The following is a 21,278-nucleotide window of genomic DNA, read 5'->3' on the forward strand; positions in this document are numbered from 1 at the left end:
CTCTCCACGCCGCGCATGGGCTGCGAGGATCTCAGCTTTTGCGGAGGGATCGCTAAAAGGCAGAGAGAGGGAGAAGAAAAAAAAAAAAAAAAAAGTCGGTGGTCCCAGCGTGAAGGGGCCAGCAGAAAATAGGAAAAGCCGCTTGACCGTTTGACCTTCCCCCAGACACCAAAAGCCCTGGGCGTCGCTCCGCCTGACCCCACATGGGTCTTGCGAAGGGGGGAGTGGTGGAAGAGGAGGGAAGAAGAAGATGAAGAAGAGGAAAAAAAGCTTGTCTCGGGCTGATGAGGTGGGCGTGCGTGTGGCCTTGTTCTGTGCGTGGACGAGGGGTTTGGTGAGGGGAGAGGAAGCTAATGAGATGCCACAGGGACAAGGCAAGGACCATGAATTTCGGGCCGGGGGGGTACGGACAAGGGACGACGACACCATGGGACCTCGTTGCTGGCTGCATGCGGCTGTGTCAGCCTCTGGAGCTGTGGCTGCTTCGTGCGGAGTTGGTGATTGATATGCGAAGCGATCAGAGTTTCGGTTCAGCTCAGCGACCACGACACCGACGCAAGCGTACAGAGTTTCGATACGAGGGCGACAGAAGCTGGAAGCTCTTCTTTTTTCGCGCCGAGCACAATCACGCTCCCATCCAAGCGACCAAACCCGTTTTCAACACGGCCATGCCCTCGAGACGGGTTGCAGCAGCAGACAGGACGTGTCGCCAGCAGAGCAGGTCCTATTGGATATCGAATAGACGACCAGGCCACCACCAGCTGTCACTTCGCGCCAATGCCCTGTCTGTGATCGACAGCACCATCTCTCAAGCAAGATAAGACAGAGGATTTCCCCTACACCCCCCTTTTCCTCCCCAATGGAATTTCCAAGAAATCGATCCCGGGTCGGCTGCGCTTCTTGGAATTTTTGTTTCCAGGCCAGAAAAGAAGGGCTCCCATTTGGAAACCGCACCAGAAAAAGACGCAAGACTTGGGATGATATATCAGGATCCTCCTGACAGCTTTGCGCCACATGGTGTTAAGTTGGCTCGATATCGCTCACGCTCACCCAAATGCGTCACTCACCAGAGGTGCAGAAACCTTGAACTATGACGGTGCATGTCGTCTCGGAGTACTCCGTATTCCGTGCTACTCTGTCGTCCTTCTCCACGCATTGCTCCCTTTGAATTGTGGGCAAGGCGTGTGCACGCCTCCTGCTGCTGGGGCTGCGGCGTGGGACTACGAAGACGCGACCATCATTACTCGTTTCGTATTTCGGCTGCCGCTGATGCTGCTTTCCGCGTCCCAAGTGATTGTGGCAGACGCCGACTTGTGATTTGGATACGGGGCATCTCAAAATCAGGGTTTTCGAGATGAAAGGGTCCTTTGGGTCCCTCGTCCTATTCCTGCTCGAGAATTTCCTTTGGATGCATGTCTCGGGGATTCGCTCGCGATGGGGCGCCAAAGGAATGGGCATGAAGTTGGGATCGAGATGCTGCCCTTTGCAGGACTCGTCTACCCACTTGGGAGGACCCGTCCTCAATTATTTCTTCAAGCTGGGTGGAGAGCGTTGACTGGTTGGCAGCGTCACGACTTGTTGCTTCCAATCTCTTCTTCTTTTCTGGTCCCTTCGATTCTTCCCTTTCCCTCGGTTCTTCTTTTCAGCTAAGGGGTCCGGAGCGCACGGTCGAGTCCCACAGCGACCAACAACAACAGAAAAATCATCACGATCATGGCCATCACCCTTATCCACACGACACCTCTTTGCTATTAGTCGCAACGCTGGGCCCCTGGCTTTGACCTGCATCTTCCCGGTGCCGCCAGTGTGGTTGCTGGTAACTGCCCGATCCCAATAGAAGCCGTGCAAAACGGGGCCAGGAGTATGTATGTACATACAAGCTCATCTCGATCGCACATGTACTTGCTTGTCTTCTTACACCTGCCGCAGTGCCGAGCAAGTTGTACTTTGCGTCTATGTTTCAAGGTACCGACCGACCTGCCTGGTTGTGGAGAGTGACCACGACTTGTACCGCGGAGGATTCGGGCTGATCTCCGGGCCTTGGCCTGTCGTGGACTGGCATCGAAGGAAAGGGGGGCTCTCATCGAGATCTGTGAATTGGAGCGGCCCGTGATTGGAAAGCTTGGCTGGCCCCCGTGCATACAATGTATGCATGTACGTTACGGGACTCTCGGGGGGGTGTGCCATACCGATTTTCGTATCCGCGGTGAGGAAAGAGAAAAGAAGCTGCTGGCTGCGCGCGAAGTAATAACAGGTGAGTGCTGATGAGGAAGATGTGGTCGTCTTGATGTTGGGCTGCTGTTTGTTGCATTCCAGTCGTGCTAACTGCCGCATGTGCATATCGCCATGATGAAGATGTGCACCTCTCTACGCCCAACGTTGCAGACGAGAACGGGAGTCTAGCTCGTGAGGATGTACTGTACGAGGATCAGCTCAAATGAGCGATTGTGACGCGAAAGGGATGAGCAGCTGGCTCACGCCCAGGGTACTATGCCCTCCCTGCTTGATCACTTGATGGCTGCTGTCTGGTCATTCTCATGGTAAGATGACTTTTGAAAATCCCTTGTGACGCTTCCATATAATGTCCGAGATGGAGTGATGTGCAATCTATAGGCACGATGTTCCCCGGCCATCGCCATTCACATATACATACAACGCGCTACTGTGAGTCGATGCGCTATCTCGATCTTCCCCAAGGTCAAGTCAGGCCCGACATTCGAGAAGAAGACGACGACGAGGAAGAAGACAGCCCATGTAACCCCAGATGGCAAGCCGCTGCTCAGCAGACGGGAATCTGTGAACATCCAGGGGACGATCAATCATCAACGCACGCCCCCCTTACCCCCGCCGTCGCGCGCCAATCCTCCCGAAGGCCTCGTCTCTGTCACATATCCGTTTTGCTATCCTCATCCATCACGATGTTGGGTAATACTGGACGCAGCCCAGTCGATGATTTGTCCCTGGCAGGTTTTTTGATTGATGATTTGACGGGTAGCGACTCGCTCACTCACTACTTCACTACCATTGTCTTGTAAGGGATTGAGGGGGTGAGTGAGTGAGTGAGCGAGCTGCGGGTTCTCTAGCTTGGCAGCTTGGGCAGCAGCCACAATTGTCGGATCCTCCTTTTGTGGCGGAAAGTTTTTCTTCAAGACGTGTTGCGGCTGAGGCTGAGGAGGCTTTCCGGTGCGGGAAGAGGAGGGAAGGGAAGGGAGATTGACAGGGGAGATCTTCCGTGCCACGACATGATCGTCAGTCGTACATGTGAAGCTTCCATGATGGATCAATTTGACATCGGGAAGACCTCTCCTGCCGCATCGAGTTTCTCGATATGCCTGCTTGAGCGATTTGTAGGGGCAATGAGGGACCGCAAGATGCATATGTGCACACAACAAGACTACCAGTGTAGCATATCGGAAGGTGGAAACGCGGGCTGAGAGGTGCTCTTGCGTCTCTCTCTTCGAGTGCTGATTGATCGTTCTCGATACCCTTTGCTTTCGAGTTCGCTTTGATGCTGTGTTGAGATCTGGGAAAGAATTCCAACCATTTGTGGTTCGACTACCCTATATTTTGATGAGGCGAAACCGATAATTCACGTTACAAGTACGGTTCTCTGAGAATTGGAAACTGCTAGTGTTTCTTTCTATATACATCCCCCGTGCAATCCTTGAATCACTTTAAACGCCTGAAAAGAATCCATAGCGCAACCTCCTCCCCTTTTCAGTACCACGCCGAAAGAAAGAACATGAAGATTAATACACCACACATATATATATATAAGCACATGCCCTCCCAGACATTTCACTTCACTTGCGGTTCGGCACCGGAGGCGGCCCCATCTTGGTAGCTCCGGTATCGACCTTTTTCAACGCCGGCGGACCGGGCACCTTGAAGCCTCCTGCTCCTGCTCCTCCGCTGTTGTTGCCGACCTGCGTGAAGCTGCCGCCCTTGAACCACTTGTCCTCCTCGGCCTTGCGCTTCCGGCTCAGCTCGGCCTGCATCTTGGGATCGACCAGCTCCAGCCCCTGGACGGGCGTGAAAGCCAGCGACGACTGGATGCCCGTCGCGGAGCCGACGGTGGTGCCCACGCCCGACGTCCGGAGCCCCTTGCCGCGCAGGTCCATGCCGGGCGCCATGCCGAAGCCGCCAATGGACGAGGCCGTGCCGCCGCCGCCGAGCGTGCTGGCGCCGCCCCAGCCCTTGCTCTTGACGCCCAGCTTGGCGCGCGTGCGCTGGTCGACCTGCATGCCGCGGATGCGTCCGTCGTTGGCCTGCCCAATCATGCCCATGCCCACCGTGCCCTCGCCCGTGCCGTAGCCGACTTCCTTCTCCTCCTTGCCAAACGCCATGCGGTTCTGGGCCTTGCGCAGCTCCGTCATGGCGAGCGCCTCCTTGGCCTTTCTGGCGCGGCGACCGCCGCGCTTCCGGGCGGGCTTGTCGTCTGGTACTGGCAGCGCTCGCTGTCCCTTGTTGGGCGGGGGCTCGGTCAGCTTCTCGAGACGCTCCAGGCAGGCGGACTTGAGCTGCTCTCCTGTTGAGCCGTCGGGGCTTGAATGGATGCGATCTACTCGCGCGGCTAGTACGAGCTTGGCTGCTACGATTCTCATTGCCTGCTTCTTCAGGTCGTTGGGGATGCCCCGGATGATGTCGGAGTTGTAGAGGTAGCCTTGCTGACGAATGCCAATGTTGGTCGCAAGACCAGCCTGGCGTTTCTTGGAGCCCCAGGAGGGGATATTGCATGCTGGTGTCTTGGAGAGGCCTGTCAGCCCGCCGGCAGCGTTCAACAGTTGTGCGGCCGTGAGGGATCCGATGAGAACTGTCAAGTTGGGCGCGAAGATGTTCATGCGCGATTGCACGTACTCGGTAAGAGTCTGCTTCGCTCGGTGCAGGGCAATCATCATTTCGCAGGCTTGACGCACGCGCTGCAGTTCCTCAGGGGCCATCTCATGGCCCTTGGAGGTTGTGGCCTCTACCGTCACAATCATGAGCGACGGTCCATCGAGAACGGCCTTTAATCCGACGCCTAGAGGGTTCTCTGTAGAGGTCTGGAGCGCCTTGATGTTCTCCGCGTCCATCGGCCCGTTCCCAATGATGGCAACGACCTTTGCATATTCTAGGGGGGTCGTGACGAGCCGCTCCAGTTCGGGGAACCGTGTTGAGTAGTGGTCGCGAATGAACTTGTGCACCAACGCGACCTCGCCGTCAATCATGGTCGACAGGCTGTTGGACTGCGTCAACAGGTGGTACTCGGGGTGGTCCTCGATGTTGCCAACGCTGGTCTGCTGCGCCGTGGGCTGCGATCGGTAATGGTTGATTTTCTGCGGGAGTCGAGCCAACACGTCAGGGCTAATTGCTCATCTCGAAAGAAGCGATGTAAACGAGCCATCCAAAGATAGATAGAGAAGGGAGTCTATGGAGAGGGGGTGATTGTAGGAGGGGGGGGGGGGGGGGGGGGAGACATCTACTAACCTCGAGAACGGGCTCCAGCGTCTGCATCAAGCTGGCCACGCTGCGGACATCTTTGACGGCGCCGAGCTGCATCTTCTCGACCTTTGCCTTGGTCGCCTCTGCGTCCTCCATGTCGTTGAGCGCACCCGCGCCCGCGCCCGCGCCCTCGTCGTCCGACGCCTCATCGTTGTCGTCGTCATCGTCAACGTCCATGGCATCGCGGTCGCCGTTGGCTTTCTTTTCGGCCTTTTCGGGGAGCACGAGGCCGTCATTCTCCAGCTCCTCTGCCTCGTCTCCGGAGCTCCCAAAGTCGTTGAGCAGATCGTCTGCGACGGTCGACATGGTGACGACTGGCGGGAGCCTGTGTGTCGTATCTCCAGAAGAAAGAAAAATATATAGTTGAGGCTAGAGAGTAAGTACTTTGAGAGGGGTTTGGCAGGATCCGCGGGAGGGCAGATTGATGCGTGAGGCTTCTCTGCTTCTTTGGCTGCGAGTGTTGGTAAGGTAGGTAAGAAGATGAAGCTGCGAGGCTGACAGACCAAGAACGTACTACTAGTACCTTGGTAGTAAAGGCCGGAGTTGGTCCGTGCGCCTCGACATTATGCTTATCGATAAGAGCCAATTCCTCTGTATCCACTCCAGCCAGCCGCCTTCGCAGCAGCTTCGTGTTCCAACCACTTCCAAACCTTCTCTCGACGCCTCGCCAGTTGCTCCGACTGCCTGAGTGGACCACTCTCTTTATCGGCCACAAGAGATTTGTCCATTCATTCGAGTGGGAACATCGGCCTCGTCTTTCTCATCCTCTTCATCACCAACGTCCTTCAACTCTCCGTTACACGCAACCAAGTCGCCCAAAATGGAGTCGTCGCGTGGCCCTCCAAGGGTCAAAAACAAGGCCGCGGCGCCCATCCAGATCAGCGCCGAGCAGCTTCTTCGCGAGGCCGTCGACCGACAGGAGGTCCAGATCCAGGCCCCGACGCAGCGCTTCGCCGATCTCGAGGAGCTTCACGAGTACCAGGGCCGCAAGCGGAAGGAGTTTGAGGACTATGTCCGGCGGAATCGCGTCAAGCTCAGCAACTGGCTGCAGTACGCGCAGTGGGAGCTGGAGCAGAAGGAGTTTGCGCGTGCGCGGTCCGTCTTTGAGCGCTGCCTCGATGTCCATCCCAACGAGGTCCAGGTGTGGACGCGGTACATTGAGGCCGAGATGAAGTCGAGGAACATCAACCATGCCCGGAATCTGCTGGACCGCGCAGTCACCCGGCTGCCGCGCGTCGACAAGATGTGGTACAAGTATGTGTATATGGAGGAGATGCTGGGGAACATCCCCGGAGTGCGACAAGTCTTTGATCGGTGGATGCAGTGGCAGCCGGGCGAGGCGGCATGGAGTGCATACATCAAGATGGAGAAGCGATACGGCGAATACGACCGAGCCCGCGAGATCTTTCGGACGTTTACCATGGTTCATCCAGAGCCCAGGAACTGGATCAAGTGGGCCAAGTTTGAGGAAGAGTACGGGACGAGCGACCAGGTTCGCGAGGTCTTTGGGACGGCGGTGGAGACGCTGGGCGACGAGTTTGTCGACGAGAAGCTGTTCATTGCCTATGCCAGGTTTGAGTCCAAGCTCAAGGAGTATGAGCGAGCGAGAGCCATCTACAAATACGCCCTTGACCGCCTGCCTCGATCAAAATCAAGACTGCTGCACGCGGCGTACACGACGTTCGAAAAGCAGTTTGGTGACCAGGACGGCGTGGAGGATGTGGTGCTGTCCAAGCGGCGGGTATTCTACGAAGAGCAGGTGCGCGAGAACCCCAAAAACTACGACGCCTGGTTCGACTATGCCGGCCTGGAGGAGGCTTCCAGGGATGCAGACCGAGTTCGGGACGTCTACGAGCGAGCTATTGCCCAGGTCCCGCCGACGCAGGAGAAGCGGCACTGGCGCCGGTACATCTACCTCTGGATATTCTACGCCGTGTGGGAAGAGCTTGAGGGCCAGGACATTGAACGCGCGCGGCAGATTTACACCACATGCCTGAACCTGATACCCCACAAGAAGTTTACGTTTGCCAAGATCTGGCTGCTGGCGGCGCAGTTTGAGATCCGACAGGGCGACTTGGCAGCTGCCCGGAAGCTGCTGGGCCGGGCGATAGGCATGTGCCCCAAGGACAAGCTCTTCAACGGATACATTGACCTCGAGCGGAAGCTGTTTGAGTTTGTGCGGTGCCGGAAGCTGTACGAGAAGCACGTGCAGTACAACCCGACAAACTGCCAGACGTGGATCAAGTTTGCCGAGCTGGAGCGCGGCCTGGACGACCTCGACCGCGCGCGGGCCATCTTTGAGCTGGCGGTCAGCCAGCCGCAGCTGGACATGCCGGAGCTGCTGTGGAAGGCCTACATCGACTTTGAGGAGGAAGAGGGCGAGTACGAGAGGACGCGCGCGCTGTACGAGCGGCTGCTGGAGAAGACGGACCACGTCAAGGTCTGGATCAGCTACGCGCACTTTGAAATCAACATACCCGAGGAGGGCGGCGAGGACGAAGAGCAAGAGCAAGAGGACGAGGAGCAGCCTGTCAGCGAAGAGGCCAAGGCGCGCGCCCGCCGCGTCTTTGAGCGCGCGCACAAGAGCATGCGCGACAAGGACCTCAAGGAGGAGCGCGTCAGCCTGCTCAACGCCTGGCTCTCGTTTGAGCGCACCCACGGCTCCGAGGCGGACGTCGAGGCCGTGCAGAAGCAGATGCCGCGCAGGGTCAAGCGCCGGCGCAGGGTCCAGGACGAGAGCGGCGGCACCGCCGGCGAGGACGTCTACGAGGAGTACTACGACTACGTCTTCCCCGCGGACGACCAGCAGGCCAAGAACCTGTCGAACATCATGGCCATGGCGCAGAAGTGGAAGCAGACGGGTGGTGATTTGTCGGGGGCCTCGTGAGAGGAGGGTCTCGGGACATGCATTGACTATCTATCCTACGCACACGTCCTACGACTTCGACATCTTCTTTGTTCAGATAGAACAGCAACACGGCTGGCAATATTTCTCTGTATGTAATGTTTGAACGTACCAAGACAGGGTTAAAGAAAAAACACTGAGAAGACCGACAGTGTTTTTTCCTTTACCCCCGTTTATGGCATACGTACACATTACACACGGCTTTGAGCAAGCAAAACAACATCAACGCACATTTCACGCACGCACGCACGCACGCACGATAACATATCACTCGTACATGTTGCCTCAATCGTCCTCCCAACGAACTACTATTACGTGCTATCTATCATACCTACATACACACTCGTACCTACATATGTACTTATCTACAATGACTTCCGACTTCTCCGAGAAATAGATGCACAACGACGTCACCGTCCATGCAGGCAAGGCATGCACGTCTCATACGACGACGACGTGGTGGTGGAGCGCTCTGCGCGAGCGAGGGTCTCTCGGGCCGTGCTGTGACGTTTCAGTCTTCTGTCATGTCAACTAGGAGGAGGAGCGAATAGGGAAGGGATTTAAAGGGGGGGGCCAATTTTCCAAGAATTTTTTTTTGCTTGATGCAGGTTGGATTTGTCCTACACGGGCCCGATGATGTCATAGACTGCTGTAATCTGAATGCCTGGATTTTCTTGTCATCAGGAGCGGGAAAAAAAGATTGCTTGACGGACTGTCGAGCCATGTATGTATATGCGGATCTCAAGTCACAAAATGAAGCCTGGATATCAAACATGGCGATTCTTTCATTCACTCTGTCAATTGTATATAGTAAAAAACGTACATCATAAACATCAGCAGTCATGATTCGTAAACGGCATCCATCAAATTCGTCCGGACCCCCCGCATTCAAGGAATGTATATGCAACCGTCCAACAGTCGGTCCATCCAGCCTTGGACCTGTTATCCAAGCCCGAGCGTTCCCAAGCATCCGTACCTTGTAGATCTGCCCCTCTCGCCATTCGTCCGTCCCGAGCCGTCTTTGCCGTGGCCGCCGCCCAACCCTTCCCGCTTGATCCAAAAACAGGCATTTCTCGCGTTACTCTGGCGTGATCGCTGTCCACGAATAGAACAAACCCTGCGTCTTCCTCGTGCCGATTTGCATGCATAGGTATGTGCAACCCACCCATGCAAATCGCCAGAAGCGGCCTTTGCATCCGAGAAACAGCTGGCTTCAGGTTGTTTGCTTCAGTCGATCAGCATGTATCCGTGCCCAAGCAGAGCAACGGCCGCGGTTCCATCCTGTCGGATGCGTTCCTTATTCTCCGGAGGAACAAGCAATCAGTAGCGTCGGTGGTCTGTAGCAAATCAATCGTTATTAGTCATTCTTGATGCAGATGTCAGGTCGTGAAGAAGACAAAGAATTTGGCTAAGCTTGGGGATCAATCTATATAATGTGTGTCACGCAGCACAGGAGTCTGAAGTCTTTTGCCCTCTGAAGAAGCTCGTGGGTCTTCAAAAGGCTGAACCAATACCAAAGGAATTGTCAGAGGCGCCTCGCAAATTGAGGTACCACGCAAACGTGTATAGGCAGTGTGAGCGAGTGGTTCGACGTGAAGATGTAGCGACGCTTGTCACCATAGGTAATGAGCGTTAATCCTTGGGAGTGCAAGGCCGAGTGGCTGAAAGCCACAAGGTAGAGAGGCTGGTTCAGGCTGCCGCGTGATTGATGCTCAACGGCTGTCGCGCCTGACAGGTGGTTGGAGCAGCGGAGGGACTCCGCTGTATCTGTCGAGGTCGTAGTCTGGCTCATCCTCGCCGTCTCCATAGTACTCATCGTGTCTTTCTCGCGACGGAGTCGACCAGCTTGACGATCGTTGCCGCTCACCAAGCTTTTGGCGTTTTTCCAGCCGCTTCTGGTGGCGAAGCCTCTTTTCTTCCTTCCACTGCTTGACCTCCTTGGCCATTTCGCGGGCTTCTTTGAGCTCACTCAGTGCGCCCTTGATACCAATGGCGGCAATGCCGATGGAAGCTGCGTCTTGCATGATGGCCTTTGTCTTGAGCTTCTTGGCCTCCTTTGAGCTGAGTAGACCCTCCTTGACAGCTTCTTTCCGTGCCTTTCTCTTCTCCAAGCTTTTGTAGACTCCATGTGCTGCGTGAACTGTGGCAATGGTCGCGAGACCGGTGGTTAATATCTGCTTACCTCGCATCTTCTTGGCTCTTTTTTCATCTTCGGAAGAATCCCCCAGGTCGGACTCAGACTCATAGCCGCCTCTCCGCCGCGACTGATCGCGAGAGCGAGACCGCTCCGGCGAGGAGCGATCACGGGAGTCCCCGCGATGCCCACGGCTGCGGCGGTATCGGGGGTCATCGTATACATGGTCATCATCCCGTCGACCAGAGTAGCGTGAGCTCCGATCATCGTAGTCGTCGTCATAGTCGCGACGACGACGTTCATCGGCGGCCACCAAGGCACCGCTGCCCAAGCCTAGCTTGGCAAGGCCGTCTCGTGCCTTATCCACGACACTGCGGCTTCGGCTGCGGTGGCGGTCTCGCGAAGGGCTTCTGGAATCATAGCTCCTGTCGCGCCCGCGAGATCTCGATCGGTCAAGGGCCTTCTTGGCCCCGATGGCTCCCAAGCCGGCCGTTGCGAGCGCGGCAAGGCCGATGCCTTTGTGGCCGTCCTTGGATCGTGCACGAGATCGAGAGCGGCTCCTGCCAGTGCGGCGGTCCTCCTCGATGTCGTTCCTGGAGCCGTTGATCAAGCGGTTACCCACCAGGCCACCAATGACCGACTCGGCGAGACCCAGCTTGCCGTGGTCAGCACCGTGAGCGGCGTCCACCGTGGCGGCACCGGCGGCTGCGGTGAGGATTCTCTTAGTCTTCTCTCCCCTCCAACCGCCGGGCTCCTTGGCGACCCGGAAAGCCTCGGTGGCTCCGGCGAGAAGCGATGCAATAGCCGCCTTTTGGACCTTGCTGGCGCCCTTGCCGCTCCTGGATCTGGAGCTCGAGCGGGAACGACCGCTTCGGACGCTCCGGACGCTTCGAGAGCTGGGGCTGCCACCGCGGCTCCTGGTATCAGAGTGCCTGTCATCGCCGACACCGGCGAGTGACTTGACGGCCGCCCCGAGGCCAGTGGCGGCCAGGGCGCTTTCGAGGAAGTTCTTGTGACCCTTCTTTTCCTTGGTGTCGCTCTCGCCATCCGAATCATAGTATTCGTCGAGGTGGCCATCGCGGCCTCGCGAGAGGATGTACTTTGCCTTTTGGTCCTTCCTCGCCTGCTGCTTGCTGTAGAACTCGGCGCCTGAGTAGGCAGCGAGGGCGCCAAAGCCGGCGAGGGCAGCTGAAGACAGTGCATTGCGCTGCACGGGAGTGCCTCCTTCCTTCTTGGCTTCATGGCGGTCATAGAGTTCCTTACCGCCCACCAGAAGGGCGGCACCGGCAACAGCAGCAATGATCTTCTCCTGCTTGGACAGAGTCTTGGTGTGCTTGGGCTTTCTGTCGCGGTCGTCGCCGTAGCTGCTGCCGGCATATCTCGAGTGGCGATCACTGTCCCGGGCGTCGAGGCGCGGCCCGTAGACGCGGCGGTATTCGATGTCCTCCTCGCGGTAGTAGCCGCCGGGCTCCGCAGAACGAGCGCGGCGCACGTCATGGACGTATTCGCGCCCGACGGGCGGTGGAAAGTCGCGGCGAACCTCCTCTACAGAAAGGCTGCTGTCGCGGGCATCTGCGCGAGGGATGAGGTCGCGGTTGCTGCGAACCTCGCCGTAGTTGTCAAAGTAGCGAGGATCGCGCTCATCGATCATGTCGCCGCGCAAGTAGCGACGGGAATAGTCATAGTCGTGCGGGCTGTGGCTCGCCATTATGTGCTTCCTGAAGTCGTTTTGTGAACAAGGGCGAAGATGGGTTGGAGTCTGCGAGATTCTGCGTCTCAGTGTGCTGGCGGGGTAGCCGACTTATAATATGCCGCACGCACACCACACAGCTGAGAGGTACTTGTGGCAGAGCAACTGCCGATCCGCTTCGTATTGCTCTGCTGCGTTCACTATCTGTCGGATTGCGTAGAGCTGGGAAAAGCGTCTTGTGCTCTGCTACGGTCTGCTGCTTCGTTGGGTTTCAGAGATTGATTGCTGGCGTTGCAGTAATAGATGATGTGGCAAGTCGTTGTAATAGTTGATGGAGGAGGCAGAAAAAGGAATGGAAACTTGCGAGGGGCAGAAACTTGCGAGAGGCAGGACGAAAGGATATTGTCGAATTGGGGCCTTGGAAGGAGCGACTTGGCCGCAGCGCCTGCATGAAGCGGCGGGGCAAGACGTAATGGCGACACACACGAGGACCGGGGGGGCAGGAGCACCCCTGCTGTTGCCTTGCTTTGTGCCCTGTCTTGCTGATGCCCGGCGATTCGCGAACTTACAGTAGAGGGTAAGGCGGTCTACACGGCAGATTCAGCAGCAGCAGCAGCAGCAGCAGCGACTGGCTGGTACGTGCAGTTACGGGAAGCATCATGTGCGAGAAGCGGTACTCTGCAAGTACAAACGATAAGGCGACGGGCATCTGCGTGCATCTGCGTGCAGTCCCGGGAGAGTTCTGGGAGACTCGTGTGTGGCACAGCAGCTGCGCCCCCTTCTTCACTCAATACGGCTCTGTATGTATCTCATATACATACTAGGTAACTTGCACGATGCTGTCATGCACCAGCGAGCACCTTGATGGTATCTGGGACCATCTCAGGTATTAGTAGTAGTAGTCAAGCAGCATTGGTTCAGTATCGTTCAAATTGCGGCTTGAGTCTCGCCTCTCGGCAGCACAGACTCGGCTACACCGAATCCTCCCATTCCGCCCTGTGCTCAGCTCATGTCGTCCCATTTCAGCCTCACAACCGAGGAGTAGAAGAGGCAAGAGGCCAGAGGGAGAGGCAATACTATTATGGACTTTTAGGTCTAGGCTGTTTTAGCTGGGTCAGCTCCGGTCAACTGAGCACATCTCAAACAAGACGCTGAATCTGGTGACTGATAGACTCCTTAATCTATGGACCCAACAAACACATGATGAGAGGACGTGAGATACTCGCATCGCCTGATCATTACCCAAAGACTCACAGAATGCCTCTCCCCCTTCTTTTTTTTTCTTTCTACCTACCATACTATCAACGCTCTTCCATCGCTCTAATAACGCCCCTCTTGACGTCTCAGCAGCCTCGCGGGACAGCCCACGGCCACCCGCAGCCCAGCCCGAAGCCCCAAACGCCACACCGAACCCAAAGACCCAAAATTTCCTTCCTCTTGTCTTGCTCTCCCTCTTTCTGAATACCTTCTCCTCTTTCCATATTCCGACCCCGCTTTTGCTCTCCCCCCGAGGCCCTCGCTCGCCTGGAAAACTGTAAGCCACAAGCGCCAGCCACCCGAGACCTGACCTCTTTCGTCTTGGATGTGGCTCGTGACGCGCCTCTATTGGTCCAGATCCAGGGCTATTGCTCAAGCCACTTTTCGCGGGGGGTTGGTCTGGATGATGTCATCTCTTCAGGGCTGGGGGGGAATGACGACTGAATGCAAGGCATTCATTTGCCTGCCATCCATCCTTCGAGACAACATTCTGCCTTTTTATTATTCCTATCTATTTCTACAGTACATAGGACCTCTCTGAATAGATGAAGCTTTATTTGTTTTCTCACCTACCATTTGATACACCATGTACCTTTCCGGCTAGATGATATATAAAGGGTACAACAACCCGTTTTACGAGGAACCTCATTCCCATTCCAGCCTAGAGGTAGGTAGCCACAAACACACACCCCAAAAGCACCTTTTATCGCACCACTGCCTCGCTCTCTCACTCTCCCACTCTCGCCATGCCTCGGCAGCCGAATGCAACTCTGATGTCCAAAATAAGCACACAGCTTGAACCCCCCATATTGTACGAGTTCTGCAACGTACTTTTGTAAGGTCTCCTTGTAGGAAGGGAAAGAACAAAAAAGGGAAAAAACGTGCGTAAAGCATGCAGATCCTGCTTTCGTGTCGTCGTCGTCAGTCGTTGTGTGACGACGTATGTGACGAGGCTCAGCCCTGGGCGACTATCTGCATTCCTGCGTGTACATAATGAATGCCTTTTTGCGCCCAGCACCTCGTTTTTGAGCCATCGTTTTCCCACCTTGTCGAGTATCATTGCTCTGTGTCAACTGTTTCGCCGATTGACACACCTTTCTTTTGTCGCAGGCTGCTCGCCTTGCGTAGCGCTCGACAACAACACCTCGTCCATATCCCATACCTACACATTACAAGCATAGTAGCAGCTTCAAGATGATGTCGCTTCACCACTTCATCGCCATTGCCCTCGCCACGAGCTCCCTTGCCATGGCGCAAGACTCTCCGTGAGTCCATCTCCTGCTTCAACAACCCCTCCACACTCTCGAACAAAAGGGCCAACGCAAATCTGATTGCTCAACTCATAAAACTCTAGGATCCCAACAAAGCTCCTCTCCAACCCCGTTGAACCCACTGCCTTTTCCGACGACCCTGCCCTGAGCACTCACAGACCACTTGTCATCGTCACAGCAAGCGAATCTGTCTCTAGTGACCAAGGCGAACAGACTTCGAGCGTCGTGCTGCAAGTCATCCCCCCCTCATCCCACCACTCATCCAAACACCAAAAACCCCTCCCCATGATATCCCCCATTCTAACAATCTTCCAGGTCTCTACCCGAAACAAGCACAACCCAAGAAAACACCTTCTGGGTCCAAACCACCATGCCCACACCATCACAATCGGGCCTCTTCCCACAAACGACATTCCCCAACTCAACAGCGACGACAACGACGACCGCGGCAGAGACTTCTTCTTCTTCTTCTTCTTCTTCGCGCGCAACAACGACCAGCTCTTCTTCCTCTTCTGCTTCACTCACCACGCTGACGGGCACACAAACGTCATTGACGTCGAACCCGGCTTCCGTCCCGACGGCGTTTGCCAATGCTGCGGCTGGGCTTATTGCTCTTGTAGGCTTCGCCATGGCCTTGTGAGCCCAAGTGCTCTTTTAAAGCGTCTCTCTCTCTTGTGAATTGATCAAAAGGTCATTGTTATATTGTCCATCATGGACAACTGAGGGTTATAAATATGTGCAGGTACAGGAAAAGGAAACTTGACTCTTCATCCAGATGAAGCTCCGAAGGGGAGGGGGGAACTGATAACGCGATGTATATCTGCAGTCTAACAATCAACACGTAGCGCTCTTTCAACTTCTTTACCTATCTACAGCAGCCTCATCCCATGTTGTAGGTCAGAAATCACCGAATCTAGTCGAGTTGTGTGAATGGACCACGCAGACTGAGATCATCCATGAGAACAACCGTAATAAAGCCATGTGATTCATCACAGGCCATATCTGCTGCTTTCTGCTCTCTCGCAATCCAGAATAAGGCCAAACTCAATATCCATAAGTGCTCTCATCACACAGATACTCTACAACCCAAAGTTCAGCAGTCAGCTTACCCAACATAAGGAAGAGAGAGTGCTTCATCACAATAACCTTCATACAAGAGACTCGAACAGCACAGCAATGCCTTGTACAAGAAAGCCCCTCACGGTCCCCTCAATCATGCAATATATCTTTTTTTTTTTCTGTTGTATTATCCTTGCTTTATACCCCTATCGTACAAATTAAACAATTTCCGCAGGATAAACCACCCTATGCATTCTCATATCAATTTCAACAAATGCCAGCAACAACACAGAAAGAAAAAAATCCAGCCGCCAAAGTAGCCTTCAAAATGGCAAAGAATATAAACGCGAGAAGTCAAATGAGAAGAGAAGAAGAAGAAGAGAAAAGAAGATTTCAAAGAGGAAAGACAGGAGAGAAAAAAAAATCTCATTTTGTGCGACCATTTGCCATATTCGCATCCGTGTAAATGCTCATGGGCGGTTTGCTCATCATCTTCTTCTTCATCTTTGCTTCTTTTGCCATTTTCGATTTTGCAGTTTTTTTTTGTTTTGTTGTTCATCCGTCCATTATGCGTCTAGCAAGAAAAAATGATAAACCTCGAATAGAAGAACAGATCGCAACGGAAAACCCTTGTTTTTGTGTCTTTCTCATCAATAGCATGGGGTAGCTGGAGCAACCTTGAACTAATGCTCAGGGGTATGAAAACATAAATTGGCCCCCCTTTCACAGAGGGCCACCCTGAGATTTCAACAGGTGCAGCAGGACTAGCGTATGCCTTTCCAATCCAAATCCTGCGAAGGAACATGTCCTTCTCCCGAGAATCTCCCCCCAAAAGGTTGTCTGAAAGAACATCATCCACCCTCTACCGCAAACCATGTCAGAGATAATGGTGGTTGCCCGTCGGGAAGATTGGACCTCCATGTCGACTCAGGGTCTCCAAATGCCCTTGCCCTCGAGCGTTGGCTCTAATTCCCCCCTCTCAGAACGTATTTGTCCCCTTCTTTCCTCTTCCCCTATTTACTTTCCATTTGCCAATCTTCTTCCTTTTTTTTTTCTCTTCTTCCATTTCTTTTCCTCGAAGGAAAAAGAAAAAATAAATAAAATTCCCAAACCAGACCTCCAAACCGCTTTGCCGCGTGGTAGGATCCGGACCCAAACTGAAAACACAAGTCTCCGGGGGGTATCTTGCCCCCGTTCCCCCCTTTTTTTTGTTGTTGCTCTCCTATAACAGAGTAGCGAAAACGCCCCGTCTCCATCGTTTGTCCGCATAGGTCGACAATCAGAGGGCAAAAGAACTGAAATTTCTTACAAAAGCCAAAAATAAAATCCCTCAAATAATTCACAGTTTTGTTGCATCGCTTTTTGTTTTGCCGTTTCCCATGCCCAGCCTTAGCCAAGAATAGCTAGGCAGAACTGACGAAAAATGAAAGGTTGATTGCATGTTCACTTGAGCCAGCCAAGGACGTGCCATGACAAGCTGTCCGGCCTAGCACAAGAAAGTCATATGCGACGCGTGTCTTCAGAGGCCATGAGCCCAGACACTCACGATACGAGAGGAGCTCCCAGTCGTCACGAGTTAGCAATCGCAGCTCCGCGACCAGCTACGTAGAGTACTCTCCTACGCAGACTGTTCGTGGGAGACGCCATTCGTCAGCGCAGCCTCAACGGCTTTTTCGATGTGTCCATTCGCGATGACTGGGCCATCAGTCTTGGCTTGCTCACCCAGGTTGAGAACGCCCGAGGGAGAAAAGTCGGGGACATCGGCGGACAGCTGGCTGGAGCCGACATGGCCGTTGGAGTGGCCGTTGACGAACCCATTGACACCCTGGTTGACGAAAGAATCATCCGGGAGCTGCTGCTGGAACGCAGCGTCGGTGGGGACTGCATACGCCTGAGGCGAAGTCATGCCATAGGGGACGGGCATTCCGTTGAACTGGGGCGGCATCTGCGCCGGTCGGTTCTTGAACGTGAGGTGGGCCGGGCCGTGGTTGCGAGCAAACTCATCCCGAACCTCGAGCGGCAAGACAAAGCTTTCCCAGGCCTGGCTTCGGCGCACGCGTTCAATGTCGTCTTCGCCAACGACAAGATCAAGCTCGGTGGACATCTCGCACACGGCGCGAACCAGGGCGATGTCGGCAGAGAGCTCTCGCACACGCTTGAAGGAGGCGATGAAGTGCAGGGGCACGAAGCCTTGCGAGTCCATCCGGGCGCGGAGGTAGACGTCCTTGCAGAGGTTCTCAATGGAGAAGTAGTACTCGACCTGGCTCTTGAGAACCGGCACCAGCATGTTGTCCCAGTAGGGCTGAGGCTGGAAGGGCATTGCCGTCATCGGCGTCATCGGGTACTCGAACGGGGCAAACTGAGTCTGGACCTGGGGAATGCGCGCCGATCCGTTGGGGAGTGACATGCGATGGTAGTTGCCGGCATTGTTTCGACCGCCTCTGCCGCGGCCCTGAGATGGCATGTACATCTGACCATGGGCGCCTTGCCTGGGAGGTGGGCTGTAGGGGCCCTGAGCGCGTCCGCCCATGGCACCCGATGCAGAGAAGCTGGATGCGGTGTGTTGGTGCTGGTGCTGAGCGTTGACGGGATGGTGTCCGCCACGTCCACGGTATCCACCTCGCGGTCTATCGCTGCGGCTCTCTGTTCGCTCACGAGCGGCATGGCCCTGCTCCTGGAAGAAAACGCAAATTGTTAGCACATCATTTCGGGGAAACGGCGGTGACGTTGGTATGAGAAGATCCCCCTCCGTCGGCTGTCTGCAATATCGTCGATCATCGGAAATACTACTTACATTGGTGTTGGAGGTGGCATCCTTGCTCTTCTCGTTGCCAGCGTGGCTCTGAGTCTTCCTTTGCTCGCGTGCGCCCGACATGTCTGTCGATGAACGCTTGCTCGTAGCCTGGGGGGGCTGCGCATTTCGGTTCGGGCCGTTGGCGCCGTCACGAGGACGATCCTTGCCGCTGTTGCTGCTGCTGCTGCTGTTCTCGCTGGGCTTGCCTTGGCTGGCGACGGGGGCGGTAGCCTTGTCACCGGCATTGGACGCTCCCGTGGCCCTGGAGCCGTTGGCGTTTCTGGCTCCACCGCGAGGCTTGGAGTTGCGCATCTGGGGGAGCTGGGTCTCAAAGTTGACGCTCGGCACGTAGTCCATCGTAACCCACTTTCCCTTCTGTCTCGGCTTGGACTGGGATCCATCCTCTGAGGCCTCCTTCTCGGGACGGTCAGACTTCTCTGCCGGCTTCTTCTTGTCTTCTTGGATGGCCGTCTCGGGAGTGGGCCAGGCCGTGGTGTCGGCGACTGAAGGGGGCACGTCGCCCCTGCTGGCGTCCTTATCCGCTACCCTTGAGCCGCGGCTAGCGTTCCGCTCAGATCGAGGGGCATCGACCGATTTCCGAGGGGGCTTGGCGCCGTTCGTTATGCTTTCCCGCTGGGCAGCAGGCGCTGGGTTGCCATTCTCGGCCACTTTGGGAGACGCTTCGGGCTTCGGCGAGCCATTGGTGGTCTGCTCTGCAGAGGGAGCCGAAGAGGGCTTGGCCTTTGCCAAGTGGGCCTCGGCGCGCTGCCGCCAGATGTTGACAGAAGGAATGGGCGCCTCAAACAGTTCGACCTTGGGAGCCTCCTTCTCAGGCTCCTGGTCCTTGTCTGCCGCTGACTGGTCGTTGGCTTGCTTCTCGGCAGCCTTGGACTTCTTAGACTTCCGCGGCCTCCTGGCATCTTGTTCGTCGACCGATCGCGTGGTGGTGCTCGAGGACCTCGTGCCTTTGTCGTTTCGTCGCCAGGGACGATCTAGCCGACCGGACTCATCGTCCCGTACGGGCTCGCGGCGCGGCTCTTGGGCATCCTCTGACCGGGGCTCGGCCTCGGGAGCAGTGGCGCTGGCGCCGTCCTGCTTCTCCGTGGTGGCAGGAGAATCGGCGCTCCGAGCGGCCTCGGCGGGCTCGGTGGCGCTCTCGACGTCTGTGGCAGCCTTGGGCGCGGCTGCTGATGGCTGGGCGTCCTGGACGGGCTGCCCAGAAGGAGCATTTGACGGGGCAGTGCCCTGACCCTTGGCGGCCTGCGCATAAGAGAAAGCTGAAGCGGTTGCCATTTTTGATGGAAACCGAGATGGAGAGGAGGAGTGGTGAAGGGGAATAACGAAGGAAGGAAACGCGATAGCGAAACCCAATGAAGCTGTGTTGACGAATTACGAGAGACGGGATCCTCGGTCCAAGAGTCCCAAATCGCACCTCGTCGCGGTCAAGCTGTCTGTGTGGAAGGCAGAAGGCTCTGGAGGTTCCTTTGGCGAGTTTGGAAAATTAATCGCTAAAGATGCACCAGACACCGACGACGATGCTGCTGCTGTGGGAGGGCAGATGCTGGGCTGTCTCGTTTCTCTTTCTCTCTTCAATTGCTTCTCGGAATGAGAAACAAAGGGAAGGGGGAAAAAAAATGCGTGGGATCCGTAGCTGTGAAGCGTGACGGTCGTCTCTCGAGCCCAGGCGAAGGGATCAAGATCACGTCGGTAAAGGTTGTGGCGGAGGGGCCCGAAACCTCTTTAACTGGTCGAGAAAAGACACGAAAGGCGGCCGGTCGGCAAAAGGCGCCTCAGGTCGGTGGCCTTGTTCGCACGCTTGAGAAGGCTTGGGGAGCGAGGTGTCGCACGTAAGAGCGGTGCGAGTCGCAGGGCAGACGGTCAGAGACGCAGGCCGGAGCAACAGAGTCAGTCAGCCAAAGGGAGAGGCGACAACAGGCTGCCGGATTGAGGGTCGAGGCGAGGTGACCGGGGTGCAGCGACAGGAAGACAAGGCGTTGCGTAGTTGGCACGCGGGCAATGCAGGGAAGAACCAGAAGGGAAAGGAAGAAAAAAAAAACCAGCTGCGCTGCTTGACAGGTCGCGGCGCAGCCTGTCAGGGAAGAGGGTCAAGCAGAGGCCAACCGACGCGGCAATCCTGGAGAATTGACTGGACAAGAAGTTGGTGGTGAAGAAGATGAAGAGGGCACAAAGGGCAAACGAAAGAGGCAAGTTGATAATTTTTTTGCGGTTGTGTGAATAATAAAACTTTTTTTTTTTTTTCCTTTGGTTCCCCTCTCTTTTTTTTTTTTTTTTCTTCTCTTACCTTAACGATAGGGCGCCTAGACGGGTTTGGCGGGTTCGGCGGGCTTTCTGGACCACAGAAGACCCCCCCCCCCCGAGAGCGCGGCCAGAGGGCCAAAGAGCGTGCTGATGGAAAGCGGAGCGCGAGTTACAGCGGCGAATGGGCACTGGATTACGGAGCGTGGTTGGCCCCTACAGCCGACTAGCGGGCCTATGGAAGCACGCTCTTACAGCGCTGCCGGTCCCAAATAAGTAGGTCAGAGGATATAGAGTCGTAAGAGGCTGGGCGCTGATGCCTTTGTGAGGAATGGGCCGGGGGGATGGGAGGGGAGGGAGATGACGATGATTAATAAGAGTGAGATAGGTACTACTATAGGTACTATTGGGAACAGAAAGAGCGTTGACAC

At 55.6% G+C, this 21,278-nt stretch overlaps 3 protein-coding genes across 3 annotated transcripts; 1 reads left to right on the forward strand and 2 right to left on the reverse strand.

Annotated features, from left to right (window-relative positions):
- Nucleotides 1–3,803: 3,803 nt before the first annotated feature.
- On the reverse strand, nucleotides 3,804–5,798 carry TRIREDRAFT_75736 (uncharacterized protein; the record flags this gene model as incomplete). The annotated part of the gene is made up of 2 exons (XM_006963290.1): nucleotides 5,467–5,798; nucleotides 3,804–5,315 (listed from the first exon to the last, which is right to left on the reverse strand). The coding sequence occupies exons 1-2, from the start codon at nucleotides 5,785–5,787 to the stop codon at nucleotides 3,804–3,806; spliced, it is 1,833 nt and encodes a 610-aa protein (XP_006963352.1). The 5' UTR covers nucleotides 5,788–5,798.
- A 503-nt stretch (nucleotides 5,799–6,301) lies between these two features.
- Nucleotides 6,302–8,368, forward strand: TRIREDRAFT_75739 (uncharacterized protein; the record flags this gene model as incomplete). Its single annotated transcript, XM_006963105.1, has 1 exon — nucleotides 6,302–8,368. One exon carries the CDS (start codon nucleotides 6,302–6,304, stop codon nucleotides 8,366–8,368), a length of 2,067 nt encoding a protein of 688 aa, XP_006963167.1.
- A 1,652-nt stretch (nucleotides 8,369–10,020) lies between these two features.
- TRIREDRAFT_120600 (uncharacterized protein) lies at nucleotides 10,021–12,487 on the reverse strand. The gene has a single exon (XM_006963291.1). It carries the CDS (start codon nucleotides 12,226–12,228, stop codon nucleotides 10,099–10,101), a length of 2,130 nt encoding a protein of 709 aa, XP_006963353.1. The 5' UTR covers nucleotides 12,229–12,487; the 3' UTR covers nucleotides 10,021–10,098.
- Nucleotides 12,488–21,278: the final 8,791 nt, after the last annotated feature.

This window comes from Trichoderma reesei, assembly GCF_000167675.1.
Source record: "Trichoderma reesei QM6a unplaced genomic scaffold TRIREscaffold_4, whole genome shotgun sequence".
Lineage (NCBI taxonomy): Eukaryota > Fungi > Ascomycota > Sordariomycetes > Hypocreales > Hypocreaceae > Trichoderma > Trichoderma reesei.